At 61.3% G+C, this 13,895-nt stretch overlaps 1 protein-coding gene across 3 annotated transcripts in view; it reads left to right on the top strand.

The window, feature by feature from the left end:
* Nucleotides 1–1,448: 1,448 nt before the first annotated feature.
* DIP2A (disco interacting protein 2 homolog A) overlaps nt 1,449–13,895 on the top strand; it is a 55,978-nt gene continuing 43,531 nt past the window's right edge. For all 3 annotated transcript variants that reach the window (XM_074264473.1, XM_074264472.1, XM_074264471.1), the window contains exon 1: nt 1,449–1,685. In XM_074264473.1, the coding sequence (XP_074120574.1) occupies nt 1,565–1,685 (121 nt within the window). In that variant the 5' untranslated portion in view covers nt 1,449–1,564. The remainder of the gene's footprint in view (nt 1,686–13,895) is intronic.

Here is a 13,895-nt window from a genome sequence, read left to right as displayed (position 1 = left end):
AGAGTTCCAACGGCGAGAGGTCATCGCCCAGGCCAGGGGCCCGGACCCAGGATGCTTTGTGTGCCTCGTTTTCTGGACAAGGATAACGGCCGTGGAAGGGATTCTGGGGCACAAGCCAAACAGCCGGCCTGGCGGGCACCAGACCGGAGCTGACCGGTCCGCAGGGGACCCGGGCAGCCAGAACCATGGAGACGCGTTGGGTGGGAAGCCTGTGGGCCTGGCCTGGTGCACCCGGACTCCAGGGGCCTTCCTGGGGCTCACGGGGCCCGGGCCGCTTGGGTTCCTCGGCTCAGAAGCAGATGCTGCAGGACTCTGGGAATCCTTGCCCACGCCCCTCCCCCCCCCCAGCCCTAGACACTGCCTGCTCCCTCCCCCCAAAAACCTGGACCAGGGACTGCCAGGCTTGGGCACCTGCGGGGGCCATCAGGATGCAAGCAGGGCATCCCAGGAGGCCCGGCCAGGCCACTTTTAGAGGAAGAAGCTGAGTCCCGCCCTCCGGCCCCCTCCACACTGGACAGCAGGGGCAGAGCCGGTTGTGACCCCAGGGGCGGCCTGACCCCCACTGCTCTGGGGGAGGGGGACGCAGGTGCTCCACGGGAGCCGCACAGGGCTCTGGGAAAGGAGTGCGGGACAGCCGGGATTGGGTGGGAGGCTGCTCCCTCCCCCCGAGGCCTCTGCGCTGGTTTGTCCCGGGAGTCCAAGTTGGGCAAACAGATCCCGGACCCGGGAGCGGGTTTGGGGGGCTGGGGGGAGCCCCGCCCGCAGCTCCCCGAGACTGGGGGGGCTGATGCTGAGCTCCTGGTGAGGGGCGGAATGGGACACCGGGGGGTTCCTGCGGATGATGTTGGGGTGCACTGGGCTGCACCCCCATCCTCGTTACCCCGTGACCTCTCCCTCTGGGCACCGGGGCTCGCTCCCTCCGGAGTGGTCTCCTCAGGGCGGGGTCCCTGCCCAGTACACAGTAGGCGCTCAATCAGTGCGCTGGCGCAGGGCCCCGCTTCGGCCCCTCGCCTCTCGCGGAGGGAGGGGGGGCGCCGGCCTCAGTTTCCCCACCGAGGCCGGGCACTCCGAGGGGGTGTGGCTCGCTCTGCGGCGGCCGCACGTGGAGTGCTCGGTGCAGGAAGCGCGTGCGGGGCGGACGGAGGGCGGGCCTCGGAGAAGCCGGATGGGGAGGGGGAGGGAGCCCTGTCCCTGTCTCCTCTCAGACTGTCCCTCTGTCCTCAGGCCGGCCGGGAAGGACGCGGACTACAACTCCCGGCAGCGCCCAGGCAGCCCGCCCCGCCCCAAGCGCGCACAGCCCGTCGGGAGCGGCCTCCGCCGCAGGGCTCCGGGGGCGGGGCCCGGAGAGCGGCCGGCCAATGGGCGGGACGCTCGTCGGCGTTACTAGGCGGCGCCGCGGCTTCCTCCTCCTCTCCTCCCCTCCCGGCCGGGAGCGCGCGCGCGCTCCGAGGGCGGCTCCGCCTCCGCGGGCTCGCGACTCTCAGGCCGCGTCCGAGGCCGAGCCCGGCTCCGGTTCCGGGTCCGAGTCCGGGGCGTGGCGGAGCTGGAGGCCTGAGTGCGGGCCATGGCGGAGCGGGAGCGCGGCGGGGGCGGCGGCGGCGGCGGCGGCGGGGGGCTGGAGGCCGGGGCGCTGCCGCCCGACGTGCGCGAGGGCCTGGCCGAGCTGGAGCTGGAGCTGTCCGAGGGTGAGTCTGGGGGGAGGGGCGGGAGGGGAGGGGCCGGGGGCGGGGCCTGGGAGGGGGCGGGTCATCTCGCACCGTCTGGCGGCTCGGGTCTCCCCCTTCCCCCATTAGGACACTTATGGGAGGGGGTCCTGAAACTTGGAGAGGGGGAGGGGCGTTGTGCTTCCACGTGGGCGCGCCCCCTGCTGCGCCGAGCCCCAAAGCCGGGGTGGGGGGGGACAGTGCTCTGTGTCCGGGGCCCCTCGCTCCCGTTTCCGGGTCTTTGTCCGGGCCGCCCTCCGCTGACTCTGGGCATGCAGGCGGCGCTTAATCCGTGCGGGGCTTCACCTGCCGAGGAGGCATCCGGGGGGCGGGGCTGAGGGCAGGTCCCCCTCCCCCCAGTCACCCAGGCTGTGCAGAGCCCACAGGGAGGCGCGCAGGGTCAGCCCCGGACCGCACCTGCCTCCCCTTAGAGGCTGCACCCCGGGGGGGGGGGGGTTCCCCTACAGGCTGCGGGGAAGAGCATTGACCACTGGGAGCGCCTGGCGGGGGGGAGGGGGGCCTGGAGCCCACTTGTGCGCGAGATGGCCCCGCCCCGCGCTCTGGGGTCCCCCGGGACCCCCGCGGCCTCCTCTGGTCCGGAGCAGGCGCCGCTCCCGCTCCCCGATACCTGTGAGTGACAGAGGGGACCCTGCGGGAAACTGAGGCAGAGATCCGCGCCCCACCCCCACCCTCCCGGGCCTGTGTCACTGCCTGAATGGGCTGTAAATGTGCTGTGTGTGCCTGGGCCCGCTGAGGGCGCCCTGGGGCGAGCCTGAGTGTGGCCCCTCCTCCGTCAGAGGCCCCGCCCCTTGGTGGCCTCAGGCACTCCCCTTCGGAGGGCGCTCCGGCACGCGGCCCCAACGCTAGTGGGGGGGGGTTTCCTTCGTGGGGGGGGGCCGCAGGAGCAGTGAGCGGGCCTTGTTCCCATGTCCCAGAGGGAGCAGCGAGGGGGGAGCCCCCCTCCCCCCTCCGGGTGGGTCCCTGAGGCTCCGCAGTTTGTCAGCAGCTCATGTCCGGGGGTCTGTCAGGGGTCAGGGTCACGGAGGGAGAAGGAGGCCCCGGGCTCCCTCCTTAGCTCAGCCCCGGGGGGGGGGGGGGGGGGGGGGAGGACGAGGGCGGGGAGATCTGGGCCAAGGGGGCGGGCGGGGGGGGGGGGGGGGGGGGGCGCCTTGGCTCCCAGCGCCGGGTGTTCTAGAAATTCTCTTGGGTCTCCCGTGTGCCCTCCGGACGGCAGGGGGACTCTCCGCCCCAAATGATTTTTGTCCCTGAAAAAGCCAAGCCCCGCCCCCGCCCCCCATTTATACTTTGCCTTCCAAGCGCTCACGCGGGCGGAGGGCCGGGGCTTTGGCCTGGCACCTCGGGCGCCCCCAGCGCGGGCGGACCTGCCATCTGGAGTGCCCTGGAGCTGGCAGTGCCCGCAGCAGCCTCAGGAGTCTGCCAAGCCCGACTTGGGCAGCGGGATGCGGGGCTTCCACCTGGAAGCAAAGGCCGCCAGGAAGGCCCGGCTGTGGGGGAGGGGCGGCCTGCAGCGCGCCCGGCCCGAGCCCGGACAGAGGGCGCCCGCTGAGCTCTGGCGCTTTGGGCTGACCCCAATGAAGCAGTTTGTGCCCCTCGCGGGGAGTTTCTGTAAAGCCCGCCTTGATTCGGTGCCCGCCGGGCGGGGGGCCGTGCCGGGCACTGGAGGTGGGACACAGCCTCTCCCAGAAAATACTTTATTTGCCAAACAAACCCTGTCACAAAACAGACTTTGCTGGGAAAGGAGGGAGAGACGGACTCCGGGCGGCTGCGGGCACCGTCTCCCCCAGGCGCGGGCACCGTCTCTCCCCCGGGCGCGGGCACAGTCTCCCCCGGGCGCGGGCACCGTCTCCCCCCGGGCGGCGGTCATTGGACGATCGTCCACCGGAGGCTCCGAGGCCGCTCTCACCCTCCTTACGGGCCACGCTCCCAGTGCCAGCGGCCGCCCCATGTTCTCCCAGCACCCGACCCCTATGTGCCCACCCCAGCGCTCTCGGTGCCGGGCCCTGCCTGGCGAGGGCGCCGTCTGGGCGCTTGCAGAGTAATCCGGGCTTTGTCCTGCTCCTCGAGCAGACTCGGCCGCCCCCCCACGCCTCCCCTCCCCCACTCGCTCTTGGGCCCGGAGGTGCTGCAGAGGTGGCCTTCCCTCCTGGCTCGGGGTGGAGTGGATCCCCCCGACACTGCCTGGGCCGCGTGGCGCAGACCCTTCCCCGCAGCATCGCTGTGAGCTTGTAAGCTGGGGCCGTTCTGGGGGGGCTGCCAGGGAGATGCCCTGCTGGCTCTGCCACCCAGACCCTCATCCCGGGGGGTGGGGCTACTGCTTGTCCGCGCCCAGCACCCAGGCTGAAGGTCCCTGCGACTGCCGCCCGGCCCCCTGGCTCTGTGGGCCTAGTCCTTGGGCCTGTGCCCAGCGCCAGTGTGACCGCTTGAGAAGACGTTAAACCAGATGCCGTCTGTCCCGGCCTGTGTCCCGGCCACCTCTGGCCCAGCACGTTGGCCACGGCAAGCTGCGGGAGCTGCCCGGCCGGGGCCCCACCAGGAGAGCTGGACCCAGGCGTCTGGGGACGAGCCTGCCTGTGATTTCCCAGGAGGAAGCCGCCCTCATCGGCCGAGACTGGCGCCCTGGGCACAGGCCGGTGCGGCGACCTCCTGCGGCAGAACCCCCAGAGCCTCCATCTTCAGGAGCATCTGTCCCGATAGCGCCTCCTGCAGCCGGGACGGGCCGCGGTCCCGAGAGCCGGGGGAAGAGGGAAGTTCTGAAACGTGGGAGGGGCCAGAGCGGGCCTCCTAATGCCAGGGAGGCCGCACGGCGCAGTGGTTAGTGTCCGGCCCCTCCCGGACCCCCTGAGCGGATCTTTCCTCATCAGTCCCTTAAAGCGTGAAAGTTCAAGGACTCACGCTTCAAACTGCGGGAGGTGCCCCCGTGCCAAGGTGTCAAGTGGAGGCGGCCGACCTGCCTGGGGCTCTGGGAGCGAGCGGCCGCTAGCGGGGCTCTGGGGGTCCCAGGTGCGGGGCTTGCTCCCCCTGTGGCGGGCGGCTCGCAGCCCGGCCCCTCCTTTGGCTCTTGAGGTTTCCCAAGCCGGCCGGCTGTTTGCCCCCTTCCTGCTCACGCGGGACCGTGGCTGGGCTGTTGGCACCTGGGCGCTCTGCTGCCTCCCGGCCCCTGCACCATGGGGACGCGCCCGCGGGGGTTTGTGCTAAAAGCCTGGGGCTGTGTGCTGGGGAGGGGCCGGGAGCCTGAGGGCGCTGCCGCTGCCCCTGCCCCTGCGCTTCCTTCCATTCAGCTCACTGGCTCTCCGGCCGGGAAGTGGGGGCTGGGCCTCCGAACAATTGCGGAGCCCCCAGGAGGGCTTTGGTCCGGGTGGGCTCTGATCAGACATCTTGGTGTGGTGACGAGCGCAGCTTTGACCCCGGCCCGGAAAGGCACCGGGACAGCCCCTGCCGGAGATGCCCAGCCCCCGGCTTCCTCCTGACACACTTCTTTACTCCTGGAAAGAGGGGCAGCGGAAGCCTGGCCCACAGGCTGCTGGGGGAGGGGAAGGGCCTTTACTTCCTGCGCTCCCCAGGCCGCCGCCCTCTCCAGCTCTCAGTCTCCCCTGATTGCATTGACTCACTTTCAGTAAAGACCTGGAGGGTCCAGGACTTCCGGAATCATTCACTCTCAGTCATTCTCCCATTTCCCCCTTGTAGAACCAGCCCCAAAGGGAAGGGTCACGTGGTGCAGCGTCTGGAGGTGGTAACCCAGGCCCCAACCACCTTGTGATCAATCATGGGCGGGGGCAGGGAGCTCAGGAGGGCACGTTGCTTCGGAGCAGAGCCCGAGCCCCCCTTTGGGGTCCAGGTTCTAGCAGAGGCGGTGGGGTGGAGGGGCTGGCCCTGGAGGGGACTCCCTCCCCCTGCTTTTGCCCCCGTGACCCATGTCTGGGCTGCCTCAGAAGGTCCGGGTGGCTCCACTGCTCAGGCCTCTGTTCTTGGGGTGAGCCAGGGACCCCCCGGCCCCGCCGCCTGCCCGCCCTCGGCCCTCCAGCTGAAGTTTCCTGTCACTGGGCAGGGGCCCAGCTGGCACAGCCCAGGGCTGCTTTTTAAACTTATTTAAAAATAGTCACAGCTTTTTCTTTTTCAGAGTGCGTGCCTGCCCCCTCGCCAAGCCGAGGCTCCCAGTCCTTGGTCCCTCCCTCCCCCTCCCCGAGGCAGCTGGTGAGCCAGTCTAGGTTAGCCACGTGCCAGTCTCCTCGCCGGATTTGCACATTTATCAGGTGCACTAGAAAAGTCAGATCAAAAGGGGGAAAAGGAAGAAAAGCAGCCCGCAGCGACAGCACAGAGGAGAGCGGGGCTCCCCGCTCTGCTCCCAGAGTCCTCGCCCCGTCTCAGCCTACGGGAATCTCGAGCGTTTTCCACTCACAACCCCTTTGGCCTGAGAAGTGTTTGCACAACCTGTAGCGGAGGGGGAAACATTTCCTGATAAGAAACAATTCCAGGCCCCTCCCATTCACCCTGCGGGGTCCCCTGTCTGAGAAGTGAGACGTGGCCCTCTCCCCGGCGGCAGAGCTTCATCAGTGCTTTTTCATTCGCTCAAGAACCATCTCAGACAGAGACTAGCTGGGGTGGGCGAGGGCAATGGCGCGGTGCCCCCGGCACCGTGGTTGGCTCTGTGCTTGGTCAGAGGTAGGGGGTCGTATGGGACGGGCAACGGTAATGAATGTAGGCTAAAAGTGGCTTTTTAACCTGAGACTGGAAACCCCCGGCTGCCCGAGGGGCATTCGGGCAAACCTTCCTAGAGTCACTGCGTTTGGGTGTTAGGGCGAAACGGATGTAAGTCTCTGCTGTCCTCCACCCCCCAGTAAGCGGCCGCCCCAGCAGTGTCCGGGCCCAGCGGCCCGGGGAGCCGAGGGCAGGCCAGAGAGGAGCCCCTCCAGGCCCCGCCTCCCTTCTATTTATCTTCAGTGTTCTCCAGACTTCCTTCTTATAAAAGAGTGGTTAAACGGAGACAACGAACAAGCCGGTCCCAGAACTGGAGAGTTAGAACCGGGAGAGCTGCTGGCCCATAGCCAGGCCAGGCCACCCCTTTTACAGATGAAGAAACAGAGGCTCAGAGAGTGTGGGTCTGCCAAGGTCATGTGTGTAGTGAACGGTAGTTAGAATTTGAACCCAGGTCTTCTTTAGTACAAAGTCAGTGGCCCTCCATGGGGAACCAGAAGAATTGTTCAGTCATCCTCCGTCACGTCCGACTCTTGTGCCAGCACCTTCTACAGATGAGCAAACAGGGTCACCCAGCTGGCCCAGGGAAGGAACAGAACGTCCTCCCGAAATCTGAACCCAGAGCCCGTCTCATCAGAGAAGCGATGTTCTGGAGGCCAGGGTGCTTCCTCGTGGCCTGTCACTTGACCAGCAACGGACAGTGGTTGATTTTCCGTGTTGGCGGCCTGGTGGAGAAACAGCGAACTAGAATTGTGACGGTGCTGCTCTTTTTAAAGTTGTCTTAAAAATCACCAGCCACAAATCCAAGCAAGGCAGTTAAGGAGTCGAATCAAAGAAGAAGAGTTAGCGGGGATAGGAAGTGAGATATAAACGAGCACTGCAAGGGTCAGGAATCTGATTTATTAGGAAAAAATATAGGCTTGTAAGCACTATTCTCCAAGTCAAACTTAAAGATTCAGTCAAGAAAAAAATTCTGCGTCATGTGCCAGCCAAATCACATTGTTTTAGATGCGTGTTTACATGTCTCAAAATATGTCTGTATGTGTGTGTATATATACAGGTTATATACATATGTGTGTATATTTATACATATACACGTATATACACATACATCCAGAGAGAGGAAGAGGAGAGTGTGCTTAATTGGATCCCGCTTGGGGCCTTTGGGGGGAAGAAAATTAAAGGGAGAAGAAAAAGAATAAAGTAAAAAGTGCAGAACAGAGAACAAAAGAGTAACCCACAAAGAACGATGGACACTCACAAACAGAATCTCTTCTAATATTATAGGCTTTTTAAAAGGATGGATACTCATGAATATAGTCTCATTATTATTTAAGCTTTTTTTTTTTAAGCTAAAAGTCGTACCCAAATGCAGGGGCGAGTTTCCTTTAAAATAGGAATTATATGCTTTCTTGAAATGGAAATTTATTATCTATTTTGAATCTTCCATGACGGTTTCAATATTTTATTTTCTTTTGTCTTTCTTTTCCTAATTTTTTTCTTATTTTTTTATTTAGTTGTATATATGTGTTTGTTATATGTTATGTGCATATATATATATATATATATACATGTATATATACATGTATATGAAGTGACATTCAGACTCGGGTCTGGAATTACCAGGAGAAAAGGAAAATATCACTGCCGTGATAGTCATCCTCATTTTGGAAGGAACAGCGGATGTTCTGGAATTGCATGCCCTAAGTGAGTGGATCCCATTCACCGACCTTAAACTCGCCTACCTATGGCAGAGTGCGGCTGGGTCGGCCTGTTTGGAGCAGGGACCTCTTGGGCACCGGGTGGACTCTAGAGACTTTTCAGAACCCCTTGGCTAAGAATCACATAAGATGAAAAAAGCCCAGCAGACTCTCATTGTTGTCACCCAGTCTCCAAAAAGCACAGGCGCCCACGCTGGGAGGAGGTGTCTCGTGTATGTGAAGCCTTCGAATCCTCAAAATTACTCTTCAGGAAATCTGCTGAGAGAGTCGGGGCGGTCGCTGAAATCTTCGCAATCTGGAAATTAGTGTTTTGTTACGTGCTTGCGTCTTCTCAGAAGGGAGATGAATGGGCTTCCCCATAAGCGTGTGTTCTCCACCTCCATCAGCAAGAATCCCTGCCGTGCCCTGCTGTGTAGCTTCCCCCCCGTTCCCTCGGTAGACTGGGTGGCCTCTGGGGTCCGTCCCTGTGGCCGGAGCGTGTTGAGCTTTGCAGAGACTTTCCATGACTTATCCATCTGATGCTTGCACCAGCTCGGTGGAGGAGATGCTCGTGTCCATTTTAGAGATGAGCAAACTGCGGCTCAAGCTAAGCCTGAGACAGGTTGGGCACTCGGGACTCTGGAGTCCAGGGACAGCCCTGGGAAATGGCTTTCGTGTGGGTGGCAGCTGTCCACATGGCGAGCTGGAAGTACATGTGCGGTTCTGTCAGCCCTGCCCCCGCCACAGCCCGAGCGGCCCGAGGCCCAGAGGGAGAGAGACCTCAGTGGATTCTGTGTTGCTAAGAGTGGAACAGTCTTTTTTTATGATCTTGCTTCCTTTACTTGGAAAGAACTTCCCTAATGGCAGGCCGCTTGGGTCTGGTCGCAGCACGTCCCAGAGGCCAGGTGGGGGCTGCTGAGGGAGAGGAGAGCTTTCCTGAGGAACTGGCCGGAAAGGAACAAGATCGCTCAGGTCAAGCCCCGTTCCGGCCGAGACTAGTCGCTGCTGGTGCAGCTGGGTGGGTTCCAAGGAGGGGGGACCTAGTTCATTCAGGGCGTGTTTGGTCTCCCCCGCCACGCTGTAGAATGGCCCGAACCACGTTTCTTTGGAGGCCCGGCCTTTTGAGCGCGGATCTTCCTTCAGGGCCCAGGCTCTGGCTGGCTCTTGCCCTTTATCCTTGGGAAGTCCCTCTTTCCCTGAACTTCAGGAGGTTCTCCCCAGGTGGGGCCCAGCATGACATTTGACCAGATGCTCTCTCCATGGGCATTGCACCTGGAGGTCATCTTGGCCAGAAGGGAGGATGGACAAGGCCCCGAACTCTCGTTTTTCCAGGATGAAGCTCCCCGCCCCCGAAGAGCTGGCCTGATTTGCTACTTTTAATCCTATCAGACCTCTCCGTGTGTCCTTGAAGCCGGTCACCCGGCTCTGGCCAGTCTAGTTCAGACTGATAAACTGTGTGCACAGCTGGGCCCTGTTCAGATAAGCAGAACATCCTCCCTCCCTCGTCCAACTTTCTGGGCCCTCCTGCTCCCTCTGCTGTGCTAGCCCAGCTCGAGAGGGGATTGCCGTTCTCCCCCGTGGGACTCTCCTCAAGTGGCCAAAGCTGACCCACGTCATCGGCCTCCTTTGTCCGAGAGCCCCCGAAGCTCTCTCTCGTGCTGGCCCCGGTTACTCACTGCCTTCTGGACCTGTGACGTGGTGGGCAGCTGCTTTCTGACAGGCGGCAGTGCCTGCTGGAGGACCAGCCCGGGCACTGGGGGAGCCTCATTTAGGGCACGTGATCCCCTGTGCATTTTCTTTTTCTCATTGCCTCGTGCGGGTCGGCAAGGGGGAAGGAAACCAAACGTGCCAGCCAGCCTTCTGTGGCTCGAGTAGAAGATGTGCTGAGGGAAGCCGAGCTCCGGCGTTGAGCCTCTGGCGGTTCGGGCTCCCCTCGCTCCATCTCTCATCACCACATGCACAGTTGGGCCATGGAGGTGTCCGGTCCCTCCCGTGGCAGCTACTCTTGTCTGCGCCCAGCTCTGCAGTTCCACAGCGCTGGGCGGGAGAATGGGGACCGGGGGAATGATTTAGGGCGACTTTTGGTGCCGAGGCGGCAGTGATCCAAGGCTGCAGTTGGGCAGCAAGGACACGGTGGGACTGGAGGGATCTCTGCTGGAGAAAGATACTGGAGCGGAGCTGGTGCCGGGGAGGATATCATAAGAGCTGTGTGGAGTCGATTAAGAGTGACCGGTAGGACACCTCTCGGATTGGCTAAGGTGATAGATAACGGTAAATGCTAGAGAGGATGTGGGCAAACTGGGACACTGATGCCTCGTTGGCAGAGTCTGAACCGATCCAGCCATTCTGGAGAACAATCTGGAACTGCCCAAAGGGCCAGGTGGCAGTGTCCGTCCTGGGCCCGTGTCCCAGAGGTCCTAAACAAGAGGAAAGGACCCCCACGTGCACAGATGTTCGCAGAAGCTCTTGGTGCAGTGGCAAGGAGCTGGGCGCGGAGGGAGTGCCCATTGGCCGGATGATGGCATACAAATGTTAGGGAATGTTGCTGTTCTCGTTTTATGATAGCTTTTTCTTTTCACAATCCGTGCAGAGAGAGGTTTTCCCCCTTGCGGAACCTCAGGCTCCACATTTTCTTTCCCTTCTCCTCACCCCCTCCCCGAGACGGCGGCTGATCCAACGTCTGTTCACACGTGCGGTTCTTCTACACCCGTTTCCACACTTGTCTTGTTGCACAGAAAAGTCAGCTCAAGAAGGAAAGAAAATGAATAAAAAAGCAAAATGCAAGTGAGCAACAGCAGAAAGCGTGAGAGGGCTGCGTTGTGGTCCGGCCTGAGGCCCCGCAGCCCCCTCTCTGGGTGCAGGCAACTCTAATCACAAGCCCAGGGAAGCGACCTGAAGCGCCTCGCTGTTGCGGAGAGCCCCGCCCTCGGGACTGGTCCTCGCAGAAGCTTGTTGCCGGCACCGTGATCTCCTGGTTCCCGGAAGTCTCTCCGGGCCTCTCTGAAATCATCCCGCTGCTCCTCCCTTATCTGTTGTTCTGTAGGAAGGGGTGTTGAGAGAAGCGATTGTTAAGTTTTTTAAAGAGTGCAGCAGGTAGGGCCGGGGTGGGGGGGACAGCAGTCAACCACTAACCTTCCCTGCTGCTGTTCGGCTCCGCTCCACGTGGACTTGTTCGTGAGCTTTCTTGGCAAAGATCGGAAGGGGTTTGTCATTTCTTTCTCCAGTATGCTCCCATTTTACAGAAGAAGAACTGAGGCAAATGGGGGTGACTGGCCAAGGCCACACCGCTTGTGTCCGAGGCTGGATTTACACTCCGAGCCCAGCACTCCGTCTCCACATGACCCAGCACCCCTCCCCCCACCCTCCCGGCACCGGCCTTGGGTTCAGGGCTGGCCCGCACACGAGGGCAGGAGAGCCGGGATCCCCCGCCAGGGAGTCAGCCTGGGGGTCTTGGGCCTAGGGCAGCACAGACACATTCAGCGTGTCTGTTCTCCTTAAGCTACTTTAGGCTGACGTGTGAGGCGCGTTGGTGACTGACCCGCGACACGGCAGCTTGGAAATCCGCTCTGGCCATGGCTGAGCCCAAGTCCCGAGCCGTGCCGGCCGAACAGAGGCAGGCCTGCGGATCGGATGGCCCGGCTCCCCCGGCCCTGACGCCGGAGGGACCCAATAACCACTGGGGGGTACCCAGCCAAAGAACGTGGCCCCCTCTGCTGCCCCAGGGCCCTGTCTATTGGGCCTACTGGGATGGCGGCTTCTTTGGATGGCACTTGTGTTCGGGGCCGGGCCTTTGCTACGTATGGCCGGTCTGGAAGCCAGCGCCATAGACCTGATGGAAGGAGCAGGGACTGGGGAGGTTCAGCTTGGAGAAGATTCAGCCGCATCGGAACACGGCTGCCTTCGGGGGTTCGGAAAGCTGCGCCGTGGCAGAGAACTTGGGATCACCATCGCCTAGACCTGCGAGCACTGTCTGGAAATGAGAAGAGTTTAGCTTCGGCTGGGAGCCCGCCTTGTGAAGTGCTGTGAACCGCCCGGGGAGGTCGGGGCCGGCGGTACCCCCGAGTCCACTCCCTGCACTCCATGTGCTACGCCCCCCCTTAGGCACCCCCGGCGCAGCTGCCGAGCTAGAGCTGGCCTAGGGGACCCTGAAGGTCAGAGCCGCATCTTTGGAGAAAGATGGCGCCTTTGGGTTCTGGCTACTTGGTTCCTGGCAGGGTTTTTTGCCCTGACAGAACCATGTGTTTGTAGGCTGGGTGCATGCTGACCCATTGGGGCTCTTGACCTAAGGTTGTATTTGAGCCTAAAGTGTGGCTAGATGGCGTCAGGCGGTGCTTTTCAGCCTCTGTGGGTGCAGGGCATTGGTGAAATGGGGCTGGGTCTGAGTCTGATTGAATCATGGGTGCCGGAGGTTCTGCCCAGGAGAGCTCTGTGGCCTATACCTGCCAGGCCTTCCCCAGGTCTTCTGGGACGGGGCAGGGACCTGCACCTTGGAAAGCTCTGCTGGTAGTGGCTTCTGGGCATAACCCTAACCCTAAATGCTGCGCCTGACAGCAGAGTGAGCCGTGCCCTAGCTCAGCAGAGCGAACTTTATTCTCTGGTTCGGCAGAGCGAGCCGTGCTCTAGCTAAGGGGGAACACCTGACTTTGCCCAGTTGGCGACTGGCCACTTGGTGAGGAATTCTCTGGCCGAGGCATCCCAGAGGCTCCGTTCCAGCCCCTCTGATTTCCAAGCAGCACGAGGGTAGATCCGACGCTTCTCCCAGCAGTGGCAGGACAGACTGCGCTTCATGCACGGTCCATGATGCCCGCTCTCCCCAGAAGAACTGGGGCATTGGGCCCCTTCTTCAGGCGCTGAAGTGTGGCTGCGCTCTTTTACTGTGCTGCCGTCTTGCCCGACCCAGGTTCATTCGTTTTTCTCTGCTCCCGGAGTGAGACTCATTTTCCAACTTTAATAAGACAGCAGCTTTGGCCGGGCGTCCAGAATGGCCGGAGCTTCAGCCCTTGAGTCAGGGAGGCCTGAATTCTAAGCCTGCCTTACTTATAGACACCTAGCATGTGGCCCTGGAAAAGTGCCTCACTTTCCTCATCTGCTAAATGGGGCTATACTAGCTCCTAGCTCCCAGGTTTGTTTGAAAATGAAATGAGTTAATATGTGGAGAGCACTTTGTGTACCTTGGAGCATTCTGGGAATTCCAGTTATCTTCAGGTTTTCTTTTAGCTTTGGTTCCCAAACCACCAGGCCATCCTTGGGACAGCTTAGTGAACATCCAAATGAGAGGAGACCGAGGTTCCTGATTTGACTGAAGCAGAGAACAAATAAAAGCTGAATGTCATTCAAACGGAATAAAAGGCACTGACCAAGCCAACAGTTGAGCATTTTGAGGTCGGGGTCAATGCTTGAATTAAACAGTATCGTAGGTGGCAAGCACACGCCGGGACTCGGACCCACGCAGGCCGCTGGGCGGCCCAGACGGAGTGATGGGTATTTTAGGAAGGGAAGTATGTTCTAAATCTTAGCCAGGCCTGGGGAAAATTGCCTTGAACCGAAGGGGTTTAAAAATTCACTTTTTCACATAGGCCTCAACCTGGGCATTTAAAAAAATATTCCATGGAAAAGACTGAGAAGTCGCGTTCTCCTGAACTGTGGTCTGAGTTTCCGTTGAGAAGTTCCCAGCTGGTTCCTGGGACTGGGGTCATCAGACAGCTTTTGTCTCCCCTAATAACCAGGGGAGAGTAGTGGCAGCAGCTGGGGCCCGCCACACCACACGGGCCTCTGGGGT

The sequence above is a fragment of the Sminthopsis crassicaudata genome, chromosome 4 (assembly GCF_048593235.1).
Source record: "Sminthopsis crassicaudata isolate SCR6 chromosome 4, ASM4859323v1, whole genome shotgun sequence".
Classification (NCBI taxonomy): Eukaryota; Metazoa; Chordata; class Mammalia; order Dasyuromorphia; family Dasyuridae; genus Sminthopsis; species Sminthopsis crassicaudata.
This window is presented reverse-complemented; position numbering and strand designations above follow the sequence as displayed.